General features: G+C 34.4%; 2 protein-coding genes across 5 annotated transcripts in view; both read right to left on the bottom strand.

Moving 5' to 3' along the window:
- The window catches only part of kel (Kell metallo-endopeptidase (Kell blood group)), a 33,769-nt gene extending 27,981 nt beyond the window's left edge, over positions 1-5,788 (bottom strand). The window contains exon 1 of the mRNA XM_087286837.1: positions 5,736-5,788. Within this exon, the coding sequence (XP_087142963.1) occupies positions 5,736-5,765 (30 nt within the window). The 5' untranslated portion in view covers positions 5,766-5,788. The remainder of the gene's footprint in view (positions 1-5,735) is intronic.
- A 657-nt stretch (positions 5,789-6,445) lies between these two features.
- zyx (zyxin) overlaps positions 6,446-17,544 on the bottom strand; it is a 47,031-nt gene continuing 35,932 nt past the window's right edge. For 2 of the 4 annotated variants that reach the window (XR_015510572.1, XR_015510571.1), the window contains exons 6-10: positions 16,271-16,409; positions 13,172-13,341; positions 10,736-11,138; positions 8,685-10,449; positions 6,446-8,593 (exon numbers count right to left, since the gene is read on the bottom strand). Coding sequence is in view for 2 of the 4 variants with exons in the window: in XM_087286032.1 (XP_087142158.1) it covers positions 8,480-8,593; positions 8,685-8,805; positions 10,960-11,138; positions 13,172-13,341; positions 16,271-16,409 (723 nt within the window). In the remaining 2 variants the exon portion in view is untranslated. 4 annotated transcript variants of the gene reach the window in all.

Here is a 17,544-nt window from a genome sequence, read left to right on the forward strand (position 1 = left end):
AGTCCTGTGAACTTCATCCATTTGAGTACGCAAAGCAATTTTAGCACACTGTAAAACTCAAAAAGTTAAGGCAACTCAAACCGTTTGAGGAAACCAATTGCAACAAACCATTTTAGTTCAAAAACAAATCCTAATGAGTACTGTGGACTTAATCCATTTGAAAGCTATTTGAGCACAGAAAAACCCAATAAATGAAAACAACTCAGATCAATTGAGTACCATAAAACCATTTAAGTTCAAATGGTTACCAAGAACATACTTTATTTAAGCTGAAGTAATGAGATATTTAAGCAATTAAGAAAGTGTTGTTTGAGCCATAAACACCTACGGTTAAACTGAATCACTGAAGAGAAACACAAAACTAGCTGACTTTAGTCACAACCTTAAAAGAAATAAAACAACCTCTTAAAATCTTAGCTGAGGATCATTAAACAATTCCACAAACAGTATCATCAGCTTCACTTATTAGTTATTAATAACCTGCTTGAGTTCATCTTTGTCAGATGGCTCCTGAAATTCACTGAATATAATCATTCTCTCAGTGTTTGCTTTATAGGGCTCTTTGACCTCATTCCTCATCATAGTTTTTCTTTAGCTTCTGTAACAGTGTGTTATGCCAAGCATAATTAAAAGATTATATATATATATATATATATATATATATATATATATATATATATATATATATATATATATATATATATATATATATATATATATATCTTTTAATCACACCATAGAGCCATGGATGAGTTTCAAATGATTCTCCCAGCATGCACTGCAGCATGAGACTCATCATACTCTGATGCTTGATGCCTTTGTCTATTAATTGGTTTTGATGAGAAGAAAATGTTCATGTATTTTTGTTTAAAAATTCTTAAACCATGTCAGCAACTTAATTATAAATTAATTTAAATAACAATATTAACTATGGATCAGCAATATGATTATTTAACCTGATAACGTTCCTTCTATTTTCACTTGTTAAACATATAACTACAATGTAAAACCCTAAAAGTTAGGGCGACTCAAACCATTTCAGGAAACCAATTGCAACAATCTATTTCAGTTCAAAAACTAATTCTAATGAGTACTGTGAACTTAATCCATTTATGCAAACAAAGCAATTTGAGTGCAGTAAAAGCCAATAAATGAAGAGAACTCAAACCAACTGAGTACTGAAAAACCCAATAAGTTAACCCTCCTGTCGTGTTCACATCCTGCCCCTTTCTTTAGTGTTCCCTGTTAATATTGACTGGTCTGTTTTAACTGCTCTTATATTAGCACAAAAATATTTTTTCTCCACTAATAGAATATTATTTATTTAACATTCTTTAGCTGTGAACAAAGTCTTAATGTAGTGTTTAACATGAATTTACAGAATTAGACATAAAATAACTGCAATAAAAATAAAAATAGGCGCTAAAAATATATTACAAAATGAACAATATATGACAAAAAATAAAATACTTTGTTTCATTACTAATAGACAGCTCGCTTACATCTATCACAGGGTCTGGCCAAAGAAATAGAAATTTTAATCCATCAGAATGATTCATTAACCAGCAAAGCACAAAAAAATTGCTATCCTTTCCTGTGTTCTGAGTGATCGAATTTTCAGTCCTTCAAGTGTACTGATATAGGGAGTAGTGACTGAGGATATATACGGTGAGCATGGACACAGAACCAGCACTAGTTATACTTTGGTCATTTTTGAGCGAGATAATAAGTCTAATAACAAAATAATTGTTGCTAAGCTGAGCTAAAAGTGCTCCTGCTCAGAGATTGGCTGAACGGAGATTGAAAGAAAGAAAGAGAGAAAGGGAACAAGATTTCTTCTCTGTGCTTTCCAGAGAGAGAGAGAGAGAGAGAGAGAGTGAGAGAGAGAAACAAATAAATAAACAAAAAGAGTAAAATAAGAAAAGAAAGAAATAAACTAACAAACACACACACAGATGGATTCACATAACAGACACCTAGGGCCCAATCATATACCCAACACAATGTAGCGCCGCAAGGCGCGACGCAATTGTTGTTTGCTAGTTTTAGCTTGGCGCAAGAGTCATTTTAAAGTTTTGTGCCATGCTGTTTAAATAGCAAATGCATTTGAGCTCATATGTGGGCCCATAGGCGTTCTGGTCTAAATAATAATGCGCATTGCTGGCGCGTTGCTATTTTGAGAAACTATAATAGATTTTTCAATAGACCAGAACAAAGCCGGTCTAAACTCTAGCGCAGAGTGCGTTAGTTGTGCACCTCACACACACTGCTTAATACACACAAGATGTAGAGCAATACGCAAATATCTTTACATATGAAAAATAATTTAAATATTAAGGATATATAGGATATAAATATAAAGAATTAAAATATTACAAAACATATTATTTTCTAGCCTACATAAATATAAAAACCAAACTTTCATGCATTCCTCATCTCGGGGGCTTTTTAGTTTATTCGTGACAATTTGCTTTTGTATAATGTTATTATTATAAACAGTATTATTTCTTAAATGCATATTTATATTTGTTTTATTAAAAACAAGCTTAGATTTGCCCACCTGTCAGGTTTTAGACCATATGGGGCACAGCATGTGTATTAGGATATAACTGTTTGCTGGAAATTAGAACAGAATTTAGAAATAGTTTTGAAACAAATCTCTGCGCTTAACTAACGAAATTAATTAGTTATAGGCTAACTGATGTCTGTGCGTACAAGGTTTTCCTATCCACGAGAGTGAAAATGAAAGTAGATAATGAGAAGACTTATCTCTCATTCTCGCGCAGTAGATGCTCTTTTTAACTGTTTTCTTGCTAGTGAAACGCTTGGTTTTTCCATTTACAAAGCCGTCATGTAAATAGCAAATGCACCATAGCGCAAGGGGAATGGAAGATGAGACTCTGATTGGTTATTCTCAAATCACACCTATAATTCATTAAGAAAATAAGCTCAACCCTTTTAGACCATGCGCCATGGCGCAAAGTGGATTTTTCCGTCTTTATATTAGCAAAAGTGGATTCTGCTTTGCGCATGGATCATCAAAATAGAGCCCCTAGTCTGTGAAGATATGATACACTGTTTTATCAGTTGATTTACGTTGGAGGATCCAACATTTCCATGGCAATTCATAACTTATTGGTTTATTAGCTAATCCATATGAATTTGTATGATCTCATTCATACAGTTTAGTATGACTTGCTCATCCGTAATAACGATTGGGTTTAGGGGTGGGGCTGGGTGCCACGCCTCCTTTCAAAAATTGTAAAATTTTGTAGGACTGAACTCATATGAATAAACTGAGACAAAACATAAAAATAGTTATGTTTCCTTGTGGGATCAGGCTGAAGGATCAGCACATAAGCTTGTAAAAGAGATGTGTGCCTACAAAAGACATTGTTCAGTCTGAAATGAGTGAGTTGGGGTAGTGTGTGTGGGGATGTTTTCTGTCTGATGAATAAATTTAGCCTGGATACCCATTCATGGCTGACACTTTTGACCGGGAACACCACAGGTGTAACAAGGTTGATTAAAACGCTCAAAATTCAATAAAATAGATGATCATCACTTTTATATGTTCAAGTGCATAGTGTGGAAGATATTTAAAGGCCTTTAGGCAATCAGATGTAAACACAATATTTATAAGTGATTTAAGTTGTAAATAGGTCATATTTGACACAACAGAAAGATTAAGGCAACTGAAACCGAGGAAACAGATTGTAACAAACGATTTGATTAATAAAAAAATAAAAAATAAAATAAAATAAAAAAACTTATCTTTACTGTCAACTTAAGCTATTTAAGTTGAAGTAATGAGGTTATGTAACTTATTACCTTTAAAACTGTTTTCAAATGACTAGAATTAACGTTCAGTAAATTTTGAGTCAACTACACTTATTTACAAGTTGACTGTTGGGTTTAAACATTTAAAAAAACATGAGCAATAAAGTCAATTATTTAATAATTCGTTATTTATTTATTTAGTGCCATGTCAGCTACTGAGGCTATTTTCATGGCAAGAGCATTTCAGTAATTAACAAACATCAACAGTAAAAAATAAATAATTGAATATACAGTTTTTTCTGGTTAGCAATGAAGTCAAAGAGCCATAGGAGTTAAAAACAACAGTAGTGTTAAAACAAAAGTTTTACATACACAGTTTCTACACCCTCATGTTCTTTGGTCTATGGAAAACTTAATAAAATATGGATATTTCAGTATGCAGACCACTGACGTGGCCACAAACATTGTAAAAAAAAATTCTACAATTCGTCAACTAGTCCTGACAGGCAGCATATGTTTTTAGATCATTTTAACTTACTAAACTTAGATAACCATGTTCTAAATTAATTTGATAATTTGCACAAGCTAGTCAGTTTAACATAATGCAAGTTTAATGGACTCATAAGGTTAATTTGATTCAGCTTAAAAATTTAAGGCAACCAGGAAATTTTTACAGTGTAGAGAAAGTTTGGAATTTATTGTCATAGCAGCTTCTATGCATGGCAAAACAGATAATATTTAAAAACTGTTCATGCATTTCTATAATGCATAATTTATAGCAAAAAGACATCAATAGCAATAATAATATAAATATATACAGATGAAGTCAGATTTATTAGCCCCCTAAATTATTAACTCCCGTTTATTTTTTCTGTTTAACGGAGAGGATTTTTTTTCAAGACATTTCTAAACATTATAGTTTTAATGAGTAATTTCTAACGACTGATTTATTTTATCTTTATTTTTATAAACATATACAAATATATAATATTTTACTAGATATTTTTCAAAACACTTCTATTCAGCTTAAAGTGACATTTAAAGACTTAACTAGGTTGATTAGGTTAACTAGGCAGGTTAGAGTAATAAGTTATTGTATAATGATGGTTTGTTCGGTAGACTATCAAAAACAAAATAGCTTTAAGGGGCTAATAATTTTGACCATACAATAGTAAAAAAAAATTATAGTAAAAAAATTTAAAAAATAAATAATTAAAAATAATTAAAAGTAAAAATATCAGACATACTGTGAAAAACGCCTTGCTCTGTTAAACATCATTTGGCAAATATACAAATAATAATAATAATAATAAAAAAAAAACAAAGGGGGGCTAATAGTTCTGACTTCAACTGTATATGTGTTTGGAAGAAACTCTACATTTTTAATGGATCCACATCTAAAAATAGGTCTTTACGTTTTCTCCTAACATTAACAGGACATGTTTTATATTTAGGATGATAGTGCAAAACTAATATTTTGGAGTAGTTTCTCCTTCAACTAAATGCCCATGAATGAGTCTGTGTGTCCAATAACACACTAAGTAACTTAAGATCATTAGGTACTTTTGAGTTAAAATAATTATTTTATTTTTTTCTTATTTCGTTTCTGACCCATTTTTGTTTAACTATGAAAGCCAGTATATGACCACCTGGCTTTCAGCATTTCATTCAAAAGAAGAAACCCATGTAAGTTTAGAGTAACTGAAAGGTGACTAAATTATAAGTTTTAATTTTGGTGTGAAATATTTTCATTGGGATACATTGCAATACCCAAATATTACGTACTAGAAAGCAAACAAACAAACAAAAACAGATAAAAATGTAACCAGCATTACATGCGTGATCTACGTTTGAATCTGGTTGATGGGATTCCCTGATGCCATCTCACTTTCTACTGCTATTTCCTGCGACTATAACAGAAAGCTGGTAAACAAAAGAAAACGCATAAGCCTTACCTGAAGAACAGCTGGGTTTTCATCCATCATGTGCTTCTTAATACAACTACTATGGCTGTTTGGTCAGGATCTTTCCTACATATTGGTCTTCCTGTGAAGTTTTCTATTTCGTCACACTGTTCCTCTTTCTATCTCAGCTTCCGTCAACCACAAGTCATCCAACTACTATCTTCCCCCATCACGCACTCTGTTCACACTTTCACCGTCTGATAACCATGTAATGGCAGGGCTTCCCACAAGAACCTTCTCTTAAAGCTTACACAACTGCTTTTATTCTGGATTTGTTTTCTAAAGCTTTCCTTTTGGCACATTTATGAGGTCCAAAATAAGATTTTGCTCTCAAATCCATCAATTGAATAAAGTCACCACAGTTAAACTTAGGAAACAGAAACACAGCTTGGAAAAAAGCTGGAAGCATTTTATTTTTTCATTCCACAATTTTAAAATTCAGCATAGCTAATATTCATATTTACCTTTAAAATGACAAATTTAAATGCACAGACGTCGTCACTCTTGACTATCAGTGGGGTATGTGAGGCTGGTCCAGGCTGATAAGAACTGAGGGGTGTGAGAGGAGCAAAACCACAAAAGAGCATGTCACACATTGCGTGGGAACGAACATATTTGGACAGCGTCACATGGTAAAAACGTAAACACTTCAAAAATATGCTCTGACAAGAGAATCAATGAAAGTTAAATAAATGAAAACGTTTATCAGTTTGTCATGTTGACATTTTTATTAGTTCAGAATACAGTACAAATGTGGAAGGAGAACAATGATAGCAAAAATAATACGTTGGCATACTTTTGACCGTAAACATACACACATTCACATATTAAGAGAGGAATTTAGACGTTCAGTTTACAAAAAAAGTCAAAGTTAAATGATAAAATACATGGAATAAATGACATCTTACTGAATTCAGCAGTGTTGTGATACCAGCATGAAAATGAAGCAACGGAGAAGCATAAACGATAAAAACGTTGTAATAGCAAATCACGCATTACAATTTTCATTTGGTCATCTAATATTTTTGTGAATGGAGCAATCGCTTTATTCCATTTCATCAAACAGGAAACAACAGAGGCGCAAAGATAAATAAAATAATTGTTTCAGAGGCATGGAATAAATGGATGTAATTCTCAAAATATTTAGCACTACCTAAAGCAAAAATTGAGTGGTATTAGTCAGACGTCTCTTTCCATCAAAAAAAGAAAAAGAACAGCAAGAAGGTATAGAATGTTATCATGTAAAAACTGAATTCTGTGCATTAATACCAAAGAATGCTTATTGTTAAAAAAATCGTAAAGTTATTCTGTCTACATTAACACTGTTGATTTTTGTTCTAAAAATGAAGACGAATAACTGTGGATCTGAATCTGTAACGAATTCTGCTCTATTTAACCAGGTGGCTCAGTTGAGGACGTTCTAAAGCAACCACGATCCTGGAGGCCCACTAACACTGCATGTTTTGCATGTCTCCTGTATCTGTGACAACCATTACAGGTCTTTCAGTCTCCGCTAACGAGCTGTTGATCTGAATCAAGTGTGTTTGGATAAGGAGACTGAGGAGACTTTGGAAAATTAGCAGAGCTGCGGCCCTCCAGGAACTGGATTTGCCACCTGTGTTTTAAAACAGCTGGTGGTCCTCTAGGAACGTGTTGAAAAACACTTTGTGTGTATTTACTTTTGTGTATATAGTACTGTTCACTCCATGATCTTTTTTAAAAGCTCTAGCTCCATAGAACGTATCTCTAGCTAAATATTATACCAGGGGAGTCCAAACTCTGTCCTGGAGGGCCGCTGTCCTGCTTAGTTTAGCTCCAACTTGCTTTAACATAGCTGTCCGGAAGTTTCTAGTATGTCTAGTTAGAGCTTGATTAGCTGGTTCAGGTGTTTTTGATTAGGGCTGAAGCTAAACTGTCCATGACCAAGTGTGGACACCCCTCTATTACAGGCTCTGTGACTGATGTGCTTTTCTTTGGAAATACTCTTAAATCACCAAACTCACGCAATCGCTAAATACAATTTATGGAATAAAAAACTGATACTGGCAATGATAATCAACGCAATGTGTCACACATATTTTGTTCAATACATTTTAAGACAAAACGAATGTGCTTTTTAAAATACTTGCTAATTTGTTCTATAAACGAAGCATGCATTACAAATACACAAATCACGTAGGCCTTTCCTTTTTTTTCTTTACATTTTTCACACAAGCCCTTCTCATCGACTACGGAAAAGCCTTAATGAAAGTGCACGGATGGTTGTGGATGTACAGACGTTCACGTCTTGCCTCAGTAGTCAGCTGTGCTACAATTTACGGATGTTCCAGGTCTTTTTTGTTTTCAAAGGCATGCTGGGAGCTCGCTGAACTGAGACAGCAGTGCAGTACATTACCTCTGCACACAATCAACTACAGTAAAAGTTCCAGCCACAAAACGCTCTAAAAATCACTTTACATATCAAACAATCTAGGGGTAAAAATTGAGTCGTACTTAACATTCAACACGGAGGCACTAACATTATCTCGAGGCCCAGACTGCAGGGCACGAAAGGCAAGGCCATTCAGAAAAAAAGCAGCAAGAAAAGCTTTGTCAAGAAAAGGCTAGACTTGCATGAGGAAGATGAAACAGATTTGAATTTAAAACACTTACAAAGACATGACGAATACATTTTTTTTTTTTTTAAAGTACAGCTGTTTCAATTTTGCTTTGGGTTTGTGGCAGCTTACCACAAATCACTGTTTGGCCTGCTTGTTACGTTGGGTGTGGCACTTCATGCACAGGATTTTGCCATTCAGCGGGTAACAGCCATCAGCGTCTGCCTCTATGGAAAGGGGGCGAGCGCAATCCTGCAACGAAAGAGGAAACGCTTGTTATTTTTAAGCTTCTAAACATGAGTCTTGTAATCTGTGGCTTGAATGAAAGGAGGGCTCTTCACACCTCACATCGGTAGCACTTCAGGTGAAAGTTCTTCTCTAAGGCAACAACTCTGACTGTCTCTTCACTTCCAGGGTCGGGAATAATTGGCTCATTGCAGCTTACGCAAAGTGGAGAGAAACGGCTGAGAGAGAGAAGAAGGTGAGAGGTTAAAATATAGGGTTTTTTTTGTCACGTTAAATTAAACTGAATGGTGTGCTTATACCACTCAAGTCATTTGTGTCTGAAGTAATCTTTTTAGATCATTTCTATGAGATAATTCTTATTTGTTGTGTTCATTTTTGAAAATGTCATTTAACTTCACAAAAACTAACAAGGAACTTTAAATTATCTAGATTTTAAGTTCTTTGTTAGATCATGGTATATGCAGGAATCCCAGTGGTGTAAAGTTACAAATTACAAATACTCAAATGACTGTAATTGAGTAGCTTTTTCTGAGAAATGACAATTTATTAATTAGTTTTTATAAATGTGTACTTTAACTTTCCCTTGAGTACATTTTTAGTGCTGTATCGGTACTTTTGCTCCATTACTTTCCTTCAACCTGCAGTCACTGCTCTTTTCTCGTTTACGGGGATTAGAAAACTCAGTCCTGTGATTCCTTTCCTATCAAATCATACACAGAAGTGTCCAAGATGATGTCCACATCTTTACCCATAGATGACCCAGAAATTGTTTAAATGCATGTCATTGATGAGAAGATGACAGATGTTTACTGTATGATGACCAAAATGGCCTTAAACACCCGGCAGGGCCAAGACGTCAACATGTCGTCAGATTGACGTCATACCCCAACGTAGTTCTAATCAGTATCAAACCTTTCATTTAATAAACAGTTGATAATAAACAGTTCTAGTTAAATAAATCAATGGAGCACACAACTATGCAACAGAACTCAGATAAGCACGGAAGAAACAAAGTTTGAAAGAATAAATTACGAGGTTGTTTTCAGCAACAGGTTTCAGCCACTGTTTAGACTCGTCTTTCTCCAACCGGAAGTATGCAAACTTACATTTTCCCATTTTGCCGTCTGTTTCACTCTATGGCAGGGGAAGGGAACCTATGGCCCGGTGCCACGTGTGGCTCTTTGAGCAAAAAATGTGGCTCTCCAGCGGTCTCTCTTCAATAGTTTTTAAGTGAAAATATATATATAACTGTCACTAGAAATCAGTTTCCTATTGAAAATACAATTACAATTTTATTGTATTTTTATAGCAAAATGAATAACTCAGTTTACAATACAAGGACGTTTCAAACAAAGCACATGTGTGGCGCTGTGGATTAATTTGAATCGCAACAGCAATAAAGAGCAAGAAACTTAAATTTCTATGGTAACCTCGGCAAGTAGATGCACACACACAGACAAAGACACACAAACACAGACACAAAACACAGACGCACACACCCAATGGCTCTTTAAAAAATGCATTTACCAAAAAAAAATCAGAAATGGCTCTTTGCTGAAAACGTTCCTGACCCCTGCTCTATGGTTTCGCTATATGTGGAGAGTGTCATATCACCTTGCGTTTGTCGAAAATTATGTGACATCACACGGATGGAGGAGCTTGGCCGAATGTGCCTCGGCCTGAACCAGTCGTGTGGATCCAGCACACCGTTGTAAATATTAGATGGAAAAAATATATATTTCTGCTTTTTTGGAGTCAAACACTTTGGACAATGCTTAAACAAAATTTAAGACCTCATAAAAATGTGATCAAGTCTTTTTAATATATTTTAAAGGCTAATTTTTTCATAACTGATTTATCAACTTTTAATACTTTTTAAGTCCCTGCGAACACCCTGTGCTTAAATTGATACACAGTGCTCCAATTGAGGGAGGTGAATCTGGGGGATGTCATGGAAAATGACAAAAAGCATCTTCCTTTGTAAAAGCACAATCCCCCCTTACACCCCCCCCCCCCCCCCTTAGATTAACAACAATGTGTGTAATGTAAAAATTATCATGCAAATTAAATATTAAAAATTCTCTATTTATGGTAATTTATTAAACAATGATGACTGTCCAATTAGAACTCAATATTGTAATAAGACGCCTGGTGATTTTAGTTTTAAATCTCCAAAAATTGCCAAACTGGGGTAAACCTTGAAACCAGTTATCGTCCCATCACTAGTTCCACATTAAAAAATAATACAAAAAAAATCTTACTGTTCAAAAAAGCCACTAAAATATCACTGTTGAGTTCTGAAAACTGAAAATAAATGGGCTTATTAGTCACAGCACAGCTAAGCACTGGTCTGTGATGACAGTGCTGCTCACCGATGGTAATCCTTGACACAGTAGGGTTTGTTGTCGTCATCAGTGATGAAAGGAGCTCCCTCCAGAGAGCAGTTGCAGGTGGTGCAGAGGAAACAGTGAGCATGAAAACACTGACCCATTGCTTTCAGGACGCGATCTGTGATGCGCTCCCCACAGCGGGAACACACGGACAGAGAACTCTGGAAACAAGCACAAGCCAAAACAAACCATAAATAGACACAATGCTTTACAATATATAAAAAATGTTAACTTAGTCCCCACATTTTCATGATTTTTATTTCATTATTTTTAAAATAGCCTTCTGCCCAGAAAGACTACATTTATATGATTGAACAAACAGTAAAAACAGTACAACAAGGAAATAATAGTGCAATTTTCAATTTTTTTTCAGCAGACATTACTCTAGTGGTAGGTGTCATATGAGTCTTCTGAAATCCTTCAATATGTTGATTTTGAGCAAGAAAGAAAGTAAATGAAAGTAAATACATTAAAAATATATATTTTTTTATTCTGCTATAACCAAATTGATATTTTAAATCAATGCTATTCTTTTGAAATAAAAATAAAGATTCGCAAAACATAAAAGGGCAAAAACTATTAAATTAATACAAGTAAAAGCTGTGAGCCATTGAATTATAGACTAAGGGATGATGAAACTTCAGCTATCAGTGAAACATTCAAACATGATTTCTTCAGGTTTTACCAAGTCAAATTTAAGATTTAAGTCCTTTTTAAGACCATAAAAAAGGAAATTTCAGACTTGTATAGAGCTAGATGCTAAAGATTTTTCAACAGCCTAGTAGTTTTGCTAAAAGTTTTATTGAGATGTGTTGTTGGTGATTGGAAGTGTTTTTGATTGAAAATTAAGACACGTTTAAAATGATTTAAGACAAGATATAATGCATGTTCTCATCTTAAGTAAATGATTCAGAATTATATTTTTCATTTAATTCAAATAAATATTTCATTTTAAAAAACGAATACTTGAGAAAAAAAAATGGTTTGAACTCAAAATATTGCCAAACAGGCGCTTTTGCATTGCGTTTTGACAATTAATTGTCTGCAATTCTCTTTCTGTAAATTCAACTCCTCTCGATCTCCTCGCGTGATAAAATATGACGCATTGTAGCATTGTATATTCAGATTTTAATTATAGTGCATGTTCTCATCTTAAGTAAATGATTCAGAATTATAGTTTTCATTTAATTCAAATAAATATTTCATTAAAAAAATGAATACTTGTGAAAATAAAAAAATGTGGGGACGGTGTCACGGTTGAAAAGTGATGTCACCGGTGTTGAGTCTTAAAACCGGTAACACTGTCAACACAGTCTATCGTGGTAAGCCTACTCCTCGGAAAACAATAAAACGCTTTATTAAATAAAGATTTTTTTAACATTTGTTGAATTGATCTATGCTTTTAGATTATTATCATATTTTATGCACTGCCTTTCAGCAGGCCTGCGGGCAATTTGTTGCCCCCTCCTCCTCCCTCCAGCCCTCGACTGACATCAAAAACATAACAAGATTTGGCCCAAAAAAACAGATATTTTTGAATCACTATCGCTGTTGTGCAGTCACATATACACTTCTGGTTTTGACCCCCACCTACTGGAGATTAAGGGTACTATACTATATATTTGGGTTTCTTTCGGTTTCTCTTAGTGTGTGGTCAAGAGTAACGCACATGCAGATTATTTGTGGGGCTGATTTAAACGTTGAAACATAGGTCCATAAGTGCTCTATTTTTGCTAAAGCTTTATTTTTGTAAATATTCAAGGGTCATTTGATTACAGTCTGTTTAATAGTTTCTGTATTTTGTTGAACAAACACCTCTTCATGACTTGCACGTTATGCTGGTGGTGTTAATATGATTTATTTTGCTAATATTCGATTTAAATGGTCTATGGATATTAATAAATAAATTAATACTAATATGGCCCCCCGCCAATTTGAGTTCGAGACCCCTGTCCTACAAAATCATCTCAATCAATCAAAAGTAATCAATTCTTTTAAAATAGTTATTCAACTAATCTAAGTGAAATGGCATTCATAACGCAATATATAATCACGGAATAAAAAAAGAAATGTTGCATTAATGTTATATTTTTCCAATATCGTGCAGCCCTAATGTACACTTTTTGGATGTAGTCCAAGTAGGCAAATTGGCATGCAACACATCATTATACAATTTCTAAACATATCATCTCACCATGTAGCATTCCTCGCACTGAGGTGTGCCATCACGATCATAGAACTGCATGCCCTGCAGGGGGCGCTGGCAGCTCACACAGCAGAAACAGTGGGAGTGGAAGAGTTTATCCATTGCCCTCACTGCTGGCTGAGATCTAGACAGCGTCTCTCCACATTTACCACACACCTCTGAAAAGAAAACAGATGTTTGTATTAGGAAAGAAAAACAGAGACTGGGGATAATAAGAGATATACAAGGTAAAGAAAAGTCAATTATGGAGTGGTAAACAAAGCCATTAGTCTCCAGGGTGATAATTGGGTGCCTGGAGAGGTCACTGCTGTTCTTTAGAGGTCTCGGTAGAACAGCGCAGTCTCACTAATTAACCCCCAGCATTGGCTTAGAATCAGTCATTACCAGTCCTACTATAGCAACTGTTGCCATTCACAATAGAGTGTGTAATAGTCAGGTATCAAAGTCCAATCATCTCCACAAAGGAACAGATTTTTAAAATTACCTTATTTTATTTATGTTTATACTATAAATTGTGAGATTACTGGTGACATTACCAAAACTTAGTCTTTTGACCAATAACAGAATGGCAGGAAAACCATGCTAAATGAACTATATATTTAAAATTGAGTCTGTCTCCCTATGATGTCAAACTACTTGCATGTGAGCACATTTACGTATCATATATTTCTCTGGCCTTTTTTAGATATGGGTTTGAGTAAAATGTAAAGATTTGTTTTTTCTACACATTTCTAATCATATTTACTTATTACAAATATGTTTAGAAATTATAATTGAATATAAGGATTTATTGCACCAAATGAAAAAAAAAAAAGATTTCTTTAAGTGGCACTGTGATACTGTGAATTTGTACAAGTAGTCTACAGAAGGAAAAATAATCTGAGAAACTAGGAATTCTCAAATGGTCTCTTAAATTTGTTCTGTGTGCATATACACACATACTCTGACTAGCCACTTTATTAGGTACACCTTACTAGTACTGGGTTGGAACCCCTTTAGCCTTCAGAACTGCCTTAACTTTATCACATAGATTCAACAAGGTACTGGAAATATTTCTCAGAGATTTTGGTCCATATTGACATGATGCCATCCCGTAGTTGCTGTAGATTTGTTGGCTGCACATCCATGATGTGAATCTCCTAAATTGATTTCTGATGACTGTGGAGGCCATTTGAGTACAGAGAACTCATTGTCATGTTCAAGAAACCAGTCTGAGATGATTTGGGCTTCATGACATGACGCATTATCCTGCTGGAAGTACCCATCAGAAGATGGATACACTGTGATCACTGTTGGTAATAATGGGCCTAAAGTGTGCCAAATAAATATCTCTCACATCATTACACCACCAGCCTGAACTGTTGATACAAGATAGGATGGATCCATGCTCTCATGTTGTTGACACCAAATTCTGACCCTACCATCCGTATGTCACAGCAGAAAGACTCATCAGACCAGGACAACATTTTTCTAATCTTCTATTGTCCAATTTTGGTGAGCCTGTATGAATTGCAGCCTCAGTTTCCTGTTCTTAGCTGACAGGAGTGGCACCTAGTGTGATCCTCTGCTGCTTTAGCCCAACCGCCTCAAGGTGTTGTTCATTCAGAGATGCTCTTCTGCATACCTCGGTTGTAACAAGCAGTTATTTGAGTTACCGTTGACTTTCTATCAGCTCAAACCAGTCTAGCCTCTGACCTTTGGCATCAACAAGGCATTTGCACCCACAGAACTACCGCTACTTAATGTTTTCATTTTTCAGACCATTCTCTGTACCCTAGAGATGGTTGTGCGTGAAAATCCCAGTAAATCAGTAATTTTTGAAATACCCAGACCAGCCCGTCTGGCACCAACAACCATGCCCTTTATTCAAAGTTACTTAAACCACCTTTCTGTTTCATTCTGATGCTCACTTTGAACTGCAGCAGATCATCATGACCATTGCTACATGCATTGAGTTGCTGCCATGTAGCTGATTAGAAATTTGCATTAACGAGCAGTTGCACAGGTATATCTAATAAAATGGCCGGTGAGTGTATATACACACAGAGTACATGCATGCATATCTATCCTTGTCTAAATCCATAATTTTACAGTAGCATTCTCTTTTATAGACATCTAAGAAATAAAAAAAACTCAATGGTGACATTTATCACAATACTCCTCCAGAAAGACAAAAGAGTTGAACTGCCGTAGTGTTTAGGCACTGACAATAGAGGAATGAACAACGATACTTCATAGAAGCTATATAAAGTTAAAGCCCTACACAGAAGGATAGAGGGAGACTAAGAAAGAGGAAAAGCACAGAGTTTTTTAAATGGACTGACAATGAAGTAAAGTTGCTGCTTCGAGTAACACATGAATACAAAGTTGCAAAAGAGAGTGAAAATGTAGACTGAGAGACGTGCCAAAACAAATACGCCGATATACGTACTGGACCGCTTTAAAGAACAGTATCCTGCTGATGACGCTGCTTACCCTCACAGTAAGGACGACATCACTAAAATCATACTCACAACGAAAATAAAGTAAACAAATTAGTAACATGACTGGGTGTCACATGACAAAAATGTGTCATCGTTTTTGAAAGACTCCGTTTTCACGGTCTACACTACAACACGAAAACGGCGTTTTCAAATTTATCCACTTTGGAGAGCGTTTTCAAAAAGATACGTTTTTGTTTCCTAAAAACGCGTCTCAGTGTGGATAGAAGGGAAAAACGGAGACAAAAATATGCGTCTTTAAATGAAAACGCATTAATGTGGACATGGCCTATGTTTACTACTGTACAGCTTGAGTGTTGTGTGATAAACATGAGCCATATGGATGTCTCAGAGTGAGGCTTACATTTAAATCTGAACTAGAAAATTATGAAATTAGAACAAATGAAAATGACACTTTAAATCTTAAAAGGAGTGCTCATTCAAAATGTTTCATTTATACAATTTTCTCATAGTCTTTATGAGCTTTTTTCTGTTGAACATACAAAAAGATATTTTGACAAACACTGGAAGAAGAAAGAAATGAACTCAAAGATGTTTAGAGGAAGTTGTTTAGAGCTTAAAGGAAGTTGATGACTTTGTGTAATACCTGTTGCTGGGGAGGTGATCACAGGAGGATGTTTGTCCATGTGTTGAATAAAGTCCTTGGTCATTTTCTCCAGTTCTTCCACCTCTCTCATAGTTAGAGGAGCTCCACCTGGACCTGAACCTGTGCCTGAGCCAGACACCTATATTCAACAGCATAAATGGCATTTTCAGAAATTAATCTCTTCAAATTCAGTTCTTTAGATAATTCTAGTTTTATATACAGTTGAAGTCAGAATTATTACACTTCCTTTTAATTTTTTAAATTTATTAAACCGAATAATTTTTTTAATATTTCCCAAATTATGTTTAACAGAGCAAGGATATTTTCATAGTATGTCTGATAATAGTTTTTCTTCTGGAGAAAGTTCAAAAGACAATTTGTTTTATTTTGGCTGAATGAAAATTATATATTTTTTCGATACTCTACAGAACAAACCAACTCTATACAATAACTTGCCTAATTACCCTAACCTGCCTAGGTAACCTAATTAACCTATTTAAGAAATGAGTTAATAAAACTATTATCATCAGAACTATGTTAAAGAAATCTACTCTCCATTAAATAGAAATTGGCGGAAAAAATAAACAAGGGGCTTATAATTCTGACTTCGACCGTATATCCAAATTTAAGTTAACATTTAAATTTAAAATGTAATTAATCATCATGACTTTACCGTTATTAAAAATTGAAAGTGACATTAGTATAATGTATACTACCAGTCAAAAGTTTGAGGTCAGTGCAATATTTTAATGTTTTAAAATGAGCTTCTCCTGCTCACCAATGCTGCATTTATTTAATCAAAAATATGTATAAATTGTAAAATTTTATTGCACTATAAAATAACAGTTTAAAAGTAGTTTATAATTCAATGTAATAATTTAGTCCAGTGATTTTAAAGAATTTTCAGCTTCATTACTTCAGAGTCACACGATCCTTCAGAAGTCACTCTAATATTATTATTATTATTATTATTATTATTATTATTATTATTATGAATGGTAATAGTAATAAAAGCAATAATGACTGGAGTAATAATTTCAATTAAAACTACATACAATAAGAAAGCAGTTATTTAAAATTTTAATATTTACCAATTTATTTACATGTAATAATGCTGCCTTGATGACCAGAAAAAAAAAAAAAAAACAAGAAATAAAAATAGAGCACATTGGTATTCAGACATAGCCACTGTTTACAAAAAACTTGTAGAGATACGAGCAGAATGGTCATACATGTGTCAAGCACGTTTACACTAAAAAAAAAAATTGCATAGT

This window comes from Danio rerio, chromosome 16 (genome assembly GCF_052040795.2).
Source record: "Danio rerio strain M-AB ecotype USA chromosome 16, GRCz13ab, whole genome shotgun sequence".
NCBI classification, from domain to species: Eukaryota; Metazoa; Chordata; class Actinopteri; order Cypriniformes; family Danionidae; genus Danio; species Danio rerio.